The sequence below is a fragment of the Macrobrachium nipponense genome, chromosome 35 (genome assembly GCF_015104395.2).
Source record: "Macrobrachium nipponense isolate FS-2020 chromosome 35, ASM1510439v2, whole genome shotgun sequence".
NCBI lineage: Eukaryota > Metazoa > Arthropoda > Malacostraca > Decapoda > Palaemonidae > Macrobrachium > Macrobrachium nipponense.
The window spans coordinates 13,443,760-13,460,273 of NC_061096.1; the positions used below are offsets into that span (position 1 = coordinate 13,443,760).

General features: G+C 38.3%; 1 protein-coding gene across 8 annotated transcripts in view; it reads left to right on the plus strand.

Moving 5' to 3' along the window:
• Positions 1 to 16,514, plus strand: part of LOC135208432 (ras-interacting protein RIP3-like) — a 136,975-nt gene that overhangs the window by 89,690 nt on the left and 30,771 nt on the right. For 6 of the 8 annotated variants that reach the window (XM_064240597.1, XM_064240596.1, XM_064240598.1 and 3 more), the window contains one exon: positions 7,247 to 7,396. The exons of the other annotated variants lie outside the window; for them this stretch is intronic. In XM_064240597.1, coding sequence (XP_064096667.1) covers positions 7,247 to 7,396 — 150 coding nt within the window. The remainder of the gene's footprint in view (positions 1 to 7,246; positions 7,397 to 16,514) is intronic. 8 annotated transcript variants of the gene reach the window in all.

A 16,514-nucleotide genomic window follows, 5' to 3' on the forward strand; every position in this document is an offset into this window, starting at 1 on the left:
CTACCTGATAAAAGTTTGTATGAACTTAATGGCCTGGGAAAGCATTGCCATTTCCTAGTTGAATAGGTAAAGAGATGATTACAGTTAATCGAGTTTAGAATGATTTACTTGTCAAAAATAGGACATCAAGTTGTTGGTCACACTTATATGATGACAATTACACTTTCTTGCTGGGGCTGACATGACAAAAAGGCGATTATTTAGGACGAAATGGGAGTAGAGTAACTTCAATCTTCATCACTTAACAAAAAAGAGGGAAGAAGAAACACGGGTATATGGCTGCCGTCATTTTTATGCTGTTTGCTTCTGAAGGAACCTCTGGGTTTACAGACTTGAATGTCTCCCTTCAAGTTACTAAAGGACTATTTTAAACATTACAGTGCTTTTTTTTCTATGACTTCAATGTAATTGTGTGTGTATATATATATATATATATATATATATATATGTATATATATATATATCTATCTATATATATATCATATATATATGTATATATATATGTATATATATATATATATATAATATATCTTATATATAGTATCTATACACATTTACATAAAAGTATATATATATATGTATGTATGTATGTATATTTGTGTGTGTGTGCGTGAGTTTATTGTGCGACTGCTTATATAATTATGTGGCCTACATCGTACAAAATTAGTTGTATGTATCTGTTATTTCGTAAATATGTATGTATGCGTGTAGCTTTGTATGTATTTGAGTAAATGACCATGCCATAATATTTAACAGTGTTCATATTTTGTTCAGTAAGAAATTTGTTAAAATATCTTATGTTGAGATTTACATGTATATGCTATTTCTTTATTCCTTCAGTTTCATCATAATAATTTAGGTTTCCCTGTGTTTTAAATTCTGCTTGAATATGCTAATATATACATATATAAATATATAATATATATATCCATAAGATTGTGATATTCTTGTATTGAAAACTTTGCAGATGAATCTCTTAGATGCTATGAAGGTTAACTTTGGATTGGCTGATCCCAGAGTGTTGATCTATTTACTAATATTGCCGTCTATTGCTTACCCTGAGGACTTTGAATCTGATTATAATTTAAGAGTTGTTTTAATATTTCGTGGTCATGATCACCAGAAGAGGAAAATAGCAATTCTTCGTGCTAATGTACTCGAGTTACAATTCACTGTTCTTTTTCAATGTATGCTTTGTACCATTTTCAAAGTTTCAGGTCTCTTGAATTTATGTCTAAGTTGTTCTACTGGAGAAGGACTTTGTTCATTACCTGTATGAGTCATGTTTTCACTAATACGTTCTGTATTTCACTGTCAATTTGAATTCAAATTCTATTGGTATAACCTTTGCTTTGTAAACAGGTCCTATAATGTCATGTCACTTTTATGAATGATGGAACTCAGTGATATATTGAGCTAAACTCACACTATCGCTTTTCATGATAAACAAATCTGTTGTTAACTCATTGTATAGCCAGTGTAAGAGTAGCAGTGTTTTTTTTTAAGTTCTGTTAAAAAATGCCTTTTAATTGTTTTTGTATCATCAATTTTAATCAGGTTGATTACTTTTTTTTACATTCTGTTACTCCTAATTTATAATGTGGGTATTTCTGTTTTTCTCCTTTTCAAATGGAAATCAGGCTAACAGAAGAATCTGAACATGTTGACTGTCACAAGGAAGAGGTTTCCTCTGTACAAAATATGGTTGAATGATATATTCATTCTCTGTAATGAAGAGTGCTATGTCCAAACTCTGTATGTTCATTCTGATTTGATGATGTGAAGATTGTAATTTCAGTTTCCATTTCCTTTTATGCTGATAGCATATGTATGATATTCAGTTTTCACCTGGATCCTAGATGTTGTATCACATGTCACTCTTTGGCAAAACAAAAACCGTTATTTGGCTGAAAAAACTTGAAGCATGAGCAGCTGAAATAATGAATGAAGAGGGGCTAAGGTTAATTAAGTATCTTTTGTAGTCAACTGAATAAGCAGCATTTAAGAAGAAAGTTATAATATCTACTTTGACTTGTTATCGACGCGTCATCTTCGAAGTGCTGGTGCTCAACATGGCGGAAGCTCAATGGGACGCCCTGTTTAGTACTAGCCCCTTAGGGATCAAAGATATCATTTATTGATATAATTTGTCGACCACACAATGCATAAATGGGTGTATATAATACTTTGGTCACTGAGGGGCTAGTACCAAACGTCGACCTATTGAGCTTCCTCCATGTTGAGCACCAGCACCTCGGAGGCGACGCTTAGTAGCACCTGATGTTCTTTTATGAAAAGGTATTGTTTGGATTTTAGTTTTCAGCACTAGAAACACATAGAGCTTTTACAGACATGATAAGGAGTTGTTTTTTATTTAGTAAATACTTTCTCGGTGGATGACAAGAACTTCAGCAGATAAAATGAATTGTTAGAAGACCTCTCTCCCAGAAATGACTTTGGAAATTTTGTATTAAGTGGCGTTAATTACACATGATCTGTTCCTTTTGATAACACCTGCCATTGAGTTTAATTCACAAATATTTTGTAGCAAGGTCAATCACTGAACAATTATTCTCTTCTAAGCTAGGTGACTGTGTCCTCAAAGAATAAGGTAATGCTTTGAAATGAACAATTGATCTGTCTAAATTTCACCAGATGCAGAATCATTAATAAAAGTTCTTTGTCGTCCATTTTGGAACTGATCATGAATACCTAGACTCTACTAGGGTGAGTCAATGTTCACTATTTGAATTAGACTAACTAGTGTCATTAACAAGCTGCAGCAGGATCCAGCTGAGGCGAACGAACTTTGCAGGTTGACGCTGACACGAAGGCTGGGTTCCCTTCCAGTCCTCCTCACAGCGAATAAGCTGTTTTCCTTTGCAACTCTCTTAAGAGGCTTTGCTCCTTTTTGACAACTGTGCCTGCGCTCTCATACCTCATCTTCAGAGATATTGCCAGTCACTCACTCTCTGTTTGTTCGAACATTTATGATTAAAGAATGGATAATGCTGCAGTGTGGTTAATGGTACGCCATATAATTAAGATCTAGATATAAATAAAACCAAGTTTTGCATGGTTCTCTTTTGTCTTGTAAAGATGCTCTTTATTCATCTCGTAACATGGATATCATAAGAGTGACAGTAGTCTAAACTCCTAGATTCCGTCTTCAACAGTCATTTCCTAAAGCTTTATTTACTGACGCATATCTTATGTAATTAGTTCTGCCATCACATTAGGCTAATGTATTTCTTTGTATTCTGATTTTTTTTAACCTTTGATATAGAACATCTTACAGCTGTATTCTTTTTGTATTTTTGTGCTTAGATATTTTGCACTCATATGTGTTATCTTTTCTTCATAGGATTTAAAAAAGTTTATTTTATGATTCATGCCTTCAAGTGACTTCTGGTCAGCCAAAGCTTGATATCCCTGTTAGTTCCATCGTCAGCAACCTGGAGCAAAGATATTTCATGTAGGCAAGATGGTCAAGCAAAGATAATGGGAGACGGAGAGCCCTTGCCTTAATTGCGAGAGCTCTGTAGCTGATTCTTTGTGATGCAACATCAGTAAAGATGTTGTGATGCCAGATAGTTCAGAAATCTAACAATTCCCCTGATCTCTCTTGAATAGTCAAATCAGTGTTGGCCACTGCCCAAGCTGACTTCAAAATGGCAGGGCTGCTTTGAGTGCTGTCACGCTCATCATTGAGCCAGGCACAGAAATAGGCTAAGTCCGGACAAACCTCCCGGGTGAGAGAACCACTTGGAGGGAGACTCCATACGATGGAACGTCCTTTACTTGTTTTTACGATGATGACAGATAATTATGTCTAAAAAATCCCGTAGCCTAGAATGTCCTTGTAGAAGTGTATTACGCCTTGGCTGTAAATAGTATGCTTGTATTAGTATGTAAACATTGTAGTATGTATTGACTAGGACGCTTGTAAACAAATCACAGTCGTGAGTTCAGAATACAAAATCTGTCTCTGGTATGAAGTCAAAGTGTGCGATTTCAAGTGACAAAAATGTACCGCATCAATTTCAAGAAATAATCTGCAATTTCTCTTTATTACCTTAGGATTAATTATGTTGTGATTGCTTAATAAAGAAACATAAGACTAATTCTCTCTAACTGTGAATAAAAACTACATTCTCTCTCTCTCTCTCTCTCTCTCTCTCTCTCTTGCTCAGAAGTCCTCTCAGCTTCTTCTACTTACATGATTAAATATCGATATCAGTCTTGCATGGTTTATCTAAATCCTGATAGCTAGACGCTATGAAAGAGCATGATCACTTACATCCTGAATCAAGTATTCTACATAAAATCGCTCAGAAAAAAAATCGTGATACTTTTCTGTAGAATTTGACATATTTTCGGCATCTTTCCATTTATAAGAATGATTTTTGTAGCTGTCTTACTTATGTGTGCATTAACGTTTCATGCATTCGGAAAGTACTCTGTTTCATTTAAAAAAAAAAAGTAAAATCCTTATCTAGAGTTCTAGACTGGATGGATTAGGTTACAGCCCCTATAAACAAAATGAGCCTTGGTCTGTCTGTGACGGTGTCAGTTTTAGTCGAATTATTTGAGTTTTAGTTATCCGGTACTTTAGTTCTCTTCTATTTTAGAAATAGGACTAACCTTATGCATTTCAGTAACTAAGGATTACAGTCGAAACTGTGTGTGATTTGATTCTCCTCTCCTGAGATCAACTCGGAGCTGAACAAGTTTTAGTTGATAATGTTCCCTCCAAAAGCGCCTGTTCTTAGCATATCATTATGAACTTAATGAAATGCTAACCGTATCCTTTCCGTCACTTGGCCTTTGTTACTACCGCCCCTCACATCATCACGACCTCTGTTACCTACTGCTGCGGCTACCACCACAACTACTGTTTTTCCCTGTTTCATTTGAAGTTCTGTTCACTATAGTTGTTTGTCTTTTGAGTTTGCATGGGCTGGATATTGTCATAGTAACTTCTGGAACCCTGTTCTCACTTTTTCCAGCGACGCAAATTGACTCTAGTGTAGTGGAACCGGAAAAAGCGGAACCGAGAGAGCCACTGAGAGGCCATTAGACTAGAAATGCGATATTGCCTATTTCTCTCTCTCTCTCTCTCTCTCTCTCTTTTTTTTTTCTTTTTCAAAGAGTTATGGAACAGACAAAGTGCCTTATCCTTGGAAGGTTGACAGTGAAGGTTTCGTACAGGAGTGTTCCAGGCTTAATGCCAGCGAATTTAATTAGATTTCATTCCAAAGTGTTCAACTCTTTAGAGCTAAGCGGATGCAGTCAATAACATTGTACATTGAGTGAGGACGGCACTGAGTGTATAAACAGTATAGCTGGGAAACGAGTATACCTTCATGAGTCAAAGATTCGTTATTCGTAAAGTTGCGTTCTCTTACCCCTCGAACCAAAATGCTGATTTATGGATAAGTTTTTTTTTCTAGAAAAGATGATTGGCCCTGTCTCTTTAGTTTATCAAGCTTTCCAAGATGTCCGAGAATGATGCTTTTACTCTCTACTTAATTGGTATTAATTAAGAGTATATCTGTTTATCATTATTTATGTCTGTCTTAGTTTATAGCCAGCATATGAGTGACCCAAATCATTTTTGAGTCGGTCCTAATTAGTGGAAAATTTCAAGATAAGAAAAGGCTTATCTATTTACGCAGTCGTAATCACGTTGGTACTTTTTACTGAGGACAATAATTCCACTTTGAATGTTTCATGCACTCCACTACAAGCAATATGGAAATCAAATACTGTACTTGGGATAAAGATGTTTTTTTTCCTCCAGAATCCTCCCAGAATCTCTCATCTCTGCTCTGAGAGCAACACTTTTCGTTGTTTAGGTAGAAAAACTTCCCTTTTCTTTCTCTTCTTAAACAAAGACATGACGATTCTTAGCTTTCACTGGCATCCGGTCCGGTCCAAACCAGAATTAGGTGTGATAGTGCGAAAAAATCTATCAGATCAAACCTTCATTGGTCTAGAAGTCAAGCTTTCTCTGTATTGCATATGTTTCTGTGATTGAGCACCCAGTTGAAACACACGAAACTATTCCAGGTGACACAGATAAAAGCGACTACTCTTTATTTTGTTTCTTAGATTGAGTTCACAACGTCTAGACCAGACCTCTAACTTTCCTTGACAGCTGTGATCTTTAAACTTGCTTTTGTATTTCCATAGATGAGCTTTGAAGTCCCAAGGAAAGTACTTGATACCTTTTGCTTCTAGACTTAAAAACAATTTTGCAGTGCAAAAGTCTGTATACAGTTTTAATCCACCTGTAGCGATAATTGTAAGATAAGTAACCAATACGGCATGCATTATATTGCTCAGTTATCAGTCAAGAGAGATAAAGATGTCGACAACAATGGCTTGTTGTACAAGTGTCAGAAGATGGAACAGTAACAACCACTGATTTTATGATGCATGTTCATTTCTATAAATTTACTAGTTTTCATATATTCACCAAAATGCATCTGCTAAGACTGTTGTCTACTATATCTGGCTTGATCATTATCATTTCTTTGCCACAGATTTCGGAGGAAGCTCTTTCATGGATGAAGTAGCCTTTTATGATTATGTGAATGAATAACACTAGTGTTGGCATCAGGTGAATGTATGGGGAATAGCGATTATAATTTGTGCATGTGTCTCTTAACCCAGTGTTGTTGTTCTTGCACTTTTATTTTCGGCCAAGAAACTTCACAGTATTAATCTTACAACTCTCGGGGCACATGACAACACCATAATAGCTTTCAAATTGATGATGGGAATAGCTCAGTCAGTCAGTCAGTCAGTCAGTAAGATCACTTCATAACAGTCCAATATTTCGTAAGGTTAGTTATGAATCCATACATGCCTTTGCTTCTGATGTTAATGGGAACATTTCGTAAGGCCGACTGTAGTCTGGCCAGAGCTCATTTCACAATAATTCTAGTGTACAGATCGTGGCTTTGCTAACTAATATGCGTCTCGTGAAGATCATGTTGTGTTGCAGATCATTGCTTGTGGGAGCAAGTGAAGGCAGTCTTTACATAGTCCAGTGATGACATTCCTTTCACTAGTCATACATAACTAACCTTCCTTGGTGTCGAAATGACTTTGTGGCATTGACTTGCTCTCTAAAAGAATCATGGTGTGTGTTTATATCCCCTTGCCCCTTAATCTTTGACCCGTTCTGCGGATATCATGCGTTTGAACGTGGTAACGAGCTGAGCTCTATCCCTCGCAGCCATCACAGCCATACCCAAGATCGTATGTGAGACCATCTACTCGCTCGGCCTGCACGATGAAGCGCCTGTGTGGAAGGTTATGGATAGTTACGGCAAGATCACCGTCGTCTTGTCCTGGGATCCCACCTCGCGAGGAGGCCAATTTAACGGTAGGTGGCATCCTTGACGTATGACTCGCAGGGAACGAGAGAGGGAACTCACAAACAAGATGGTTCAGTAGTTTCTTCCCAGGGTGATGATGATGATGATGATGATATGATAGGTGATAGAGTAACCCCTCACCATAGGAGCTCATAGAGGCAGAAGAGCGTTTAATCATATTAAAGTGGCGGAAGACCAAGTGAAATTGTTGAGGAATGATGAACTCCACCTTAGTTATCTGTCAGTGAGTGATACGAGTAGATTGCCATCTGCATCCGTTAAACCAAGAGATTTGTCTTTTTCACGTCCAATGCCGACCCTTACTTCCCCAGTCAGAATTTGAAGTCCCCCCAGACAGAGTCTTGCTTCCCGGCAAAGATAGAGGCCTCCTAACGCTCTCAGATTTGTTTCACTGTTCCCCCAATCATTTTCCGTGACTCGCAGGAGGACAATAATATGTGTGGGCAAATAGAAATCATTTCTGTCCCCGTTACTCTGTTAAGCATTTTGTAAACCTTTGAAGCCAATGATCAAATAAAGAGTGTAGGAGTTCGGTTATCAAACTTTTTAACCCTTCTTGTTTTATACAGGTCATTCATTACATTTGGCAAAATCTGCTTCTTCATTAATTAAACAATAACCTTCAAGTGATACATCAGTGAGAATTGTTGTCATTAGTCTATGGTTCCTGCTATCTGGAAGAGCGATGCTTCATTATTAACTGATCTGGCAAAAACTCTTGAGCATTTCAGAGCCCATTTCTTTCTTTCTTGTTTTCCGGTTTTGGTTTGATTGAATCATTTGTTCTGGATTGTTTTTTTCTCCGTTCCATCATTGTTGCTTCAATTTTTTTCTCCCGGCCTCTTCCTAAGTTAAAGTAATTCACCTTTGAACAAGCATTGTAGTCTTTTGTATTCTTAAAGAAAAAGTCAGTGCTACTGATATCACAACCTTGGTGATGTTTTTGTCAAGGAATTGGTACTGTGACGAAGTAAGTGACTTACGTTGCCAGAATACGCTGTACTGGACCTATTTTCATTTTGCTTGGGTACTACATCTTAGAAACCGAATCCCTGTTAATCCTCTGCTTTTGTGCCTACAAGATTTATCCTAATATTCTTCAGAATTCTAGCTTTTTCCTTTTTTGTTACTTTAACCAATTTTGAGACCTTTTACCACTTGTGCTATTAGCGAGACTGGCTCCAGCAGCATCAGTGTATCCGCCACGTCCTGCCATAGATCCTTCCTTGACTAGTCCCGTACCACTGCTTAGACAACACCACAGCTATATAAGTCTTCGTGTCAGTGTCTCTGGAATAAAAGAGTGCAAGATCTTGTCCATCCTTTACCTATTTTTCTAGCTCCCTCTTACACCTTAGTTACATTATTTTTCTGCATAGCTGCTTTTCTCAGTGCCTTTTAGCATAACCAAACACTGCTTTTATTTGCCATGTGTATCTGTCTGTACACGACAGTATGTAGAGGGTGAGGGTGACGTCCATGCAGAAACTTATAACTGGCGGTTGTTCAATTCCAAGTCGTGCTTGCCTAGCGTCATCTATTTGCTTTTTGGAATATAAAAATGTAATGTTGTTTGATCTCCAATATACTTTGTTCATTACTTTCTTTTGCTATTGGTCACCAACTGAACTAACATAACATGACAAGTGCAATGCTTCCTTTAACCGAATATTGACTTGAAATTATTCTCATTTCCCTGTGTTTCACTTTTAATATTCTATGAATTGGTCCTTTTTATTTACAAAACGAGAATTTTAGTTTCTGAAGTCAGTTTCTTTAGCAGCTGTCCGTCCGTTTTATGATTGTTACTCATTTGCCTAAGTGTGAACAAGAGGAGTTCATTGTACTTCAAAGAGACAGAGTGTGTTCTCATTCATAACTGGGCTTTTGTTTGCAACACTGCCTTAGTTTTCATTTTGCAATGTCACTTTTGAAGTTTATCCTTACCATTGTTACTGAAAATGACCCAAATCTCCCTCTAATTATCTACCTGTTCGGGGGGGTGGCAGCCTTTGCCCCGTCCAAACACAAGCCTGTATGAGAGTCGGGTGCCGGTCACATCATGTCCTGCAAATAAAGAATGTTGTAGTCTTCCATGCTAAATCTAAACATGACAGTTCTTGTAATATCATCTAAATTTTATTGTATTACTTGTAAGACGATTTCATTAATATCTGTAAAACCTTCCACGTTTTTTTCAACAGCTAACCTTTTCGTCAGTAGAAGTTGAGCGCTGTCAAATCTAAAAGGTTCACTTAACATTCACATGAGCGCCCAAGTGCTAACTTCCACTGATCCTCTCTGTTCTTGTAGTGACAGCATTAGATTTCTGATTTTCATTTGTTATTTTTAAGTTTTCGTTTGAAATGTATGAGTTTCCATTTGAAACATGTCAAACCATAATATTAGCTATACTGTGAACTCTTTACTCAAGAGATGATTTGATTGAGGTTTTTCCAGGTACAGAGCAAATCGAGTCCTGTCAGAATCTGGCGACTCTTATTCTTCATGAAATGGAAAGAGGAACAGCGACAGTGAATCAAGTTCATAGATCTATGTTTCCTTTCGTGGATCATTCCTATTTGTTCTTGATCTAATGTCAACATGTTTCCGATCATGTCATCTGACCCTTAAGAAGAAATGTTGTGTCTTACCAGAAAGTAGTTGCATAGTATATTTTGATCCCCAAATGGAACTTCTGGATGAGGTTATGTTCTGTTAAAACTACAGTAATTTAGAATGTTCACTTTCAACTTTAATTGGTATGTAATAGAAAGTGGCTCATGCCTTCAGTTAGTGTTATATAGGATACTGTTAGAATTTCAGGTAACGCAGGTGAAGACTTACTTTGCACTATTGATATTAAAGTCTACCGACTATTTTGCCGTTTCCAGTTCTCAGGAAAGGCTCCTGTCTGGATCACTGACCAGGGTGTGTAACCTATGAGCTTTCTGATTAAAAGTCGAGTGTGACATTCTCCCATTTATTTGTTTCTTTCACTGTTACGTGATGCTGTTATGTAACGTAACGCAAACGTTGATGTTTTATTTTGATTCAATTGAAGGACATACTTCATGAATGTTTAATGAATGATCTGATGTTAATCTCATTTTCTCGAATATGATTTTTTGATGCCATTGGCTTGAATATTATTAACAGTGGTTTGTATTGAACTTTATATTCAAAATCCATATTGTTAGTACGATTAGGTCATGCATAGCACCTGATCTGACACGGAATTTTAGGCGCAGTGCTTTTTCCGAAACAAAGATTCCACAGCATTGGTTTCAGTCGTGTGAAATGGACATTGACATTTGCAATATATGTTCTTATTTGTTATCGTGATATAAGTGAGAGTCCTATGGATGCAGTTAGTTGCCTCCTCGTGTAATGTGCTTTGGGAATAATTTCGGATCTTTCCTAGATAGTGACCCCAATGGTTTTCGTGGGGTCATTATCTTTAAAATATTTACAGTCTTTTGTCTATGTTTTGACGGTCATCCCCGACGGGCCTGTACTAAACACGCCTTTGCAAAGGTGGATACATACCGGGTTAAAGCCCTTGGCGGTCACTATCTAGGAAAGATCCAAATTATCTTTGCAGATGGAATGAATCATGTAAAGCGCAACGTTAACCTAACTGGGTTTGGGTTATCTTCGTAAGATTTTGTCATTCATTGTGAACAAGAGTTTATCTGTTAAAGATGACATCTCTGAAACCATGATCAAAGGCATGGCTTCAACGGGGAAATATTGGGGGCTTCCACTCTCCCTCTCATTAACTACATTTTTTCGACCTGGATGATGATGAGAGACTTTGCTTGACATACAGCATTTTTTTATTCAGAGAAATTATTTTTGAGACCAGAGTATGCCATGGCATGTTGGGAGGCAAGTTACCCTTCTGTGATATATGACAGTATTTTATTTTCACTTTTGATAATCAAATGTCTCGTAGTCTTTTTATTTTCTTTGTAATGGGAAAGTCACATCTTCAGTGTTATTGCGTTTGTCACTCAAAATGTACAAAGCAGTTTCTGTATTCTTGACTAAGAGACGATCGCCATATCTTGTGTTAAAATGTCCTGGATGTAATATAAGCAGCGTTCTGCTTTGGTATCAAAACGTGTTATGACTGTTTGAAGGTTAGCGGGAATCTTGCTAACTGTTCAGTTTGATGGTCATTCTGCAATGTTGTGTTCTGCTTTTCGTTGGTTAATGAATATGACGGAAGATCCAAGTGAGTATTAGTTGCAGATTAGCGTTTGAATAAAACATATAAAAGTCTAAACAAAGTAGGTCACCTAATATCCCACGCTGTTGTTTGTGAACGGAAGGGGATTCTCTGAGAACTAATACGTCTAGGAAACCGTTCAGAAATGAATAAGTCAAGAAGAAACTGTTTCAAAGGGGGCCCCTTTAAGTAGTGTTCGATTTAGAACTCGAGTAATGGAACACAGCAGGAGTTATGTATATAGTATTTAACCACCGCTTGTTTCGTTGTGGCCTGTTGCCGCTGACACCGTGATCCCGATGCTTGTTGCGGTCCCAGGGCATTGGCTTTTAGGATGGGGTTAATCCACATGGCCATACACGTATATATGGCATAGTCAACGCTGAGAGGTAGAGTGAAGAATCTTTCACAGTCCCAAATCACTCTCTTCCGCTTGTTTGTTTGTCTGTCACGATAGGGTTGCTGACCGTATGCTCAGCCCACTAGTGCGGTGGTTCTCAATCAAGGGGGGAAACTGTGACAAAAGATTGGCAGGCTCAAACTGGCTCTATGGTCACACAAAACGCAGTGTGCATCGGTCTGCAGTACTGAGAGATCACGCTGGGCTTACTCTCCGTTAGCTTGTGTGTTTATGTTAGTATTTTGTTACATGTTATTTGGAATGCACCTTTTGAGGCAGACAATTTTGAAACTGGCAGGGTGTGGGATGAAATTCTGACATATGGTGGAAGGGTGCAAGGGCCAAAAAAGGTTGAGAACCTCTACAGTGGGTCCTGGCTCAGCTTTCCGCTTTCCTCTTTCCTCCAGGCTTTGGACCGGCGTGTGAAAGCTCTGTAGATTTCCACGGCAGAACAGCGCAGTCTCCTTCCACCAAACAGACTTTTGAACCCGTGAGGCCACTGCCAGGAAGGAGACTCCTGCCGAAACTTATCCGCTTTTATGAGTTAGAAATTCGAATAGCGCCCTTGTTCGTGCAATCGTTGTACAGATAGGCAGTGCTCATCTTGAAGGACTCCCCGGATGAGCAAGCCGTTGAGAAGTGTCCAAACGAAATTGTTGATGTAACAAGTTTTTCATATTTGTTATTATATGTCTTTGCGGTTTCAAGTGTATTCAAAATTGTATGATTTACTAATTTTATTTTCTTCTCTGTGAGAAAATACAAGAAAGGTAATGCGATTGCGAGGAGTCACGTAGTTTTTGCTCAAGTTAAATGCATACTCGGACCTGAACATTGTTTGTTATATGAGTTTTGAATCCTATAAAACAGTGGTCGCTACGCAATATACTACTACAAGACATTGTCTGAGTGTTAGCCCCAAAAGACTATTACTGACTTTATGCTACGAGGTGGGGAGTAGTTTCAAATCCCTCAGTGCAAAAATGCTTTCATTTGTGTGTCATATTCAGTGGTTACTTTTTTGTTCGTTGTTCTGTCAATTTCGGAATGTTCCTTACTTTATCACGCGAAAGTTTCCCTATTTAAAGGAATTCATCATTTGGCTTCATGTTCTAAAATTAAGCGGTTTTACTGTCTTTTAGATTGTACGAATCATGAAGCTTGACGTAGTTCGATAGCTGTCGTGACTGATCGATTGACGAATTTTGAATCTATTTTTGTTAGTGTAGAAGATTTCTGAAGCTCGTTATCCCTTGGTTGATACCTTCTAGTTGGCAGATGACTTTCCACGTTAGCCGAGCTGTTTATGCAGTCGTGCTTTTCAGATTAAGACAGCTTTGTGCTGGCAAGGGCTCTTGCTTCTTGGTAGCCCATAACTTTATCCAGTCATTTGCAACGCTCGAGCTATTGTATCTAGTCAGCAGAAGACTCCTAGACAACGACAGAATAGGTATTTAAACCTTTAGGGAATCGGACAGTACTTCGTTTAAAGATTGTTTACAGTCCACCATGTGAAATGCATCAGGACTTGCTATGGAGATCTATTTGTGATATCAGATGTAAAATTTGGGAATTTTGTAATATGTTAAATGACCGCAACAGATCGTTTAATCTTGTCCATCTGTCCTTCCAGAGCAAAGAGAAAACGAGAAATGTAACTATAGAAGGTCGAGAGATGAAATAACGAAAATGCTGGGAGAAGCGTGATTTTTCCACACACTACTTACTCTTCAGATGGTGGAAATGTATTTTCTTAAGCATAACGTTTGGAGAGCATTGACTCTGACAGAGTCAAATGGATTAATTATGAATTAACTGGCTAAACTGCCGGACGGAGCAAAAGGTCTATGTTATATCAAGTCTGAGAATAAAAGTTCTTTGGAATTTTCTAAACCTTGTCTAAAAACGACCTCATCTTTCGAGGATTTACGAACAATAGTAACACTGAGCGCATTATTTACACCCGTATTTGCCACACGTCAACCACGTAGTCAGCAGTGACTTACTTAGAAACCTTTTTAGGGTCTTGAGTCTTGACAAAGCCTACAGCATATCAGTTTTGACCGGAAGTTTCAAAACAGCAGCTGGAATGCGCCGCAGTACTTAGACAAAAGTTTCCTCCAACTATTTTTATTATGACGGCAGTTGAATTATGATTGAATTTCTATGTGAAAATTTCAGAAACTAATTTAGATGATTCACCCATCTTTTTATATGTTCTTATGGATCAAGAGAGCGAAAAGAACGCGTCATCTCAAAGCATTTTCACTCTAGATTTTCCAAGTTGTTTATGACCGAAAATGAAATACAAAAGATAGCCAGCCATAGTGCTCACAGTATAGACAGCAAGTCTTGAAGAAAAGTCGGAATTAATGAATAGGCACTCACGGTATCGTAGGTATACAATTGTTTTATCACTGGTTTTGTATTACCTTTGATTCTCTGATTTCACAACATAAGAATTCGTATATCTCTTCAATTGGTTTCATCTGGTAACTTTTGCAGATTTGAATTCATTGTAAATCGTCAGTGAACTCTGGTTATTTAGAGCTTTGTGTGCGATAGTTAAACGTTAATGCCCTGGCTAATGTGCGGGCGGCCGGGCTTATGCCCTTGTCTGGGTCAAGCAGCCCGATGAAGACAAGAAACTGGTAAGGGGAGGAAGCAGGGCGAGACTGAACCATGAAGGGAGATGATAAAGCCCTGGATAAGAAGCAGGAAGAGAATTCCAATACTCGACACCTTTCCCCTTCTGATTTATCATGTTAAAAGTCGAATTTCTTGAGTAAAATATTTCTTAATATAAAGCCCAAACAGCTTATTTACGAAGTGGAACACGCCAGAGCTCATTGCTCCGAGGTATTCAAGAAACGTCCCTTCTATTTGAGCTCTTATGAATCAAAGAGACCAGTTTTTCCTCCTTTCATTCATAATTTAGCTTCGCGTAGCTGTGCTTCAACTTTTTCTCTCAGGAGTAACAACTCCGAGAAACCTCTTATTCAGCTATTCGAAATGCCAGTTTTCACTTGGGCCTTCCAAATCGCCAACAAATTGCTAGATGCTTTCTGGTCCCAAAATAAATACTATATGAATTAAAATATATATGCTAGATGACTCAAACGTTGATATAAAATTTTGAAGAGAAAAGTCAGAAAATGGATTTATTTTTGATGAAGGGCTATTTTCCTCTAAAATGAATAAATTTGGTTCAGTAGATTTGTTTCATCAACCTGAACCTTTCTAGGTATCCGTATTTGGGCGAACTGCCTTCGGGTTACTGTTTAGTAAGCGATGCTGTTTGCGGCGATGCCATGGTAACTGAAAACGGTGATTCTGAGAGACATTTGATTGCTAAGCAAGGATCTTAAACGAATTAAACAAGATATCAGATTGTAGAGCTGGTTAGGAACAAGTCGATTTTTTCTGAATAGGAAACGCACAACAGGGACAAACACATTGCTGTAGTCAAACCAAAATGAAATGAGCTCTCTGGTGAGGCTGTCGGGTCCTCTCCAAGTGTGTTTAATCACGTCCCAAAGGTGGATACATACATACATACATACCGGGTTGAAGCCCGTGGGGGTCACTCTCTATGAAAGATCCGAGATGTACTGCAGAGCACACGCGTGTACTCATGATGACTCCGTTTCCATTTGTTTGTTATTGCTTGATTGGCGAGTCAGCAGAGAATGAATCTAGAAGCAGTTCCCCTTGAACCTGGCCAGGGCTGGGTCATCCAGGCAGTAACCGTGTGGCAGCAAACGCACAAGCTGCTTATGGATTCATTTGTTCGCTTGTTTTATGTAGCCACTAACAGCCGCCAGTTGGTACTGACAACTGGCAGGGATTTCTGCATGGAAATTCATTCGATAGAAAGTCTCGAGCCTATATCCTTTCTCCGGTGTTGACCCACCAGAAACATTGCTACATCACTCGAGTCAAGTATATCGGACTTCATAACGGCAACTTATCTTGGCTGAACTACAGACGATTCTCTGAAGTTCTGTAATCTATCGGTTTAGCACTACCTTCCATTATCTCTTTGGAGTGACACCCCTCTTGGATTCATGCTTTGCATGAGGTTGCAGCGCGCACTCATATGGTTGTAGGGCCTCATTTTGACCCATTGCCCAGACCCTCCACATGGCTGCTTTGCGTTCATTCTAATGAGTCGCTGAATTCTGTACATGGAGGCCGGCCGTTCTATTGTAAGACATCGCCCCCGGAAATGAGAGAAATAATTCGAAAAATCCTAAGCGTTAGCTTTAGAATTTGTTTTGTCTTACGTTTTAGTCACTCTACCTGAGTCATGGCTTCGAGATTTTTGAAAGTCTGTGTTTCATGGCGCCCTTGGCGTGATTTCATTTATCGTTTTAACGAAACACGAAAGCAACTTACAGAGGGAACAGAAGAAACGTAAAAAGCAAAGAATGCAGCTAGCCAGGGTTCAGAAACTTGGATCTCGAGAAAC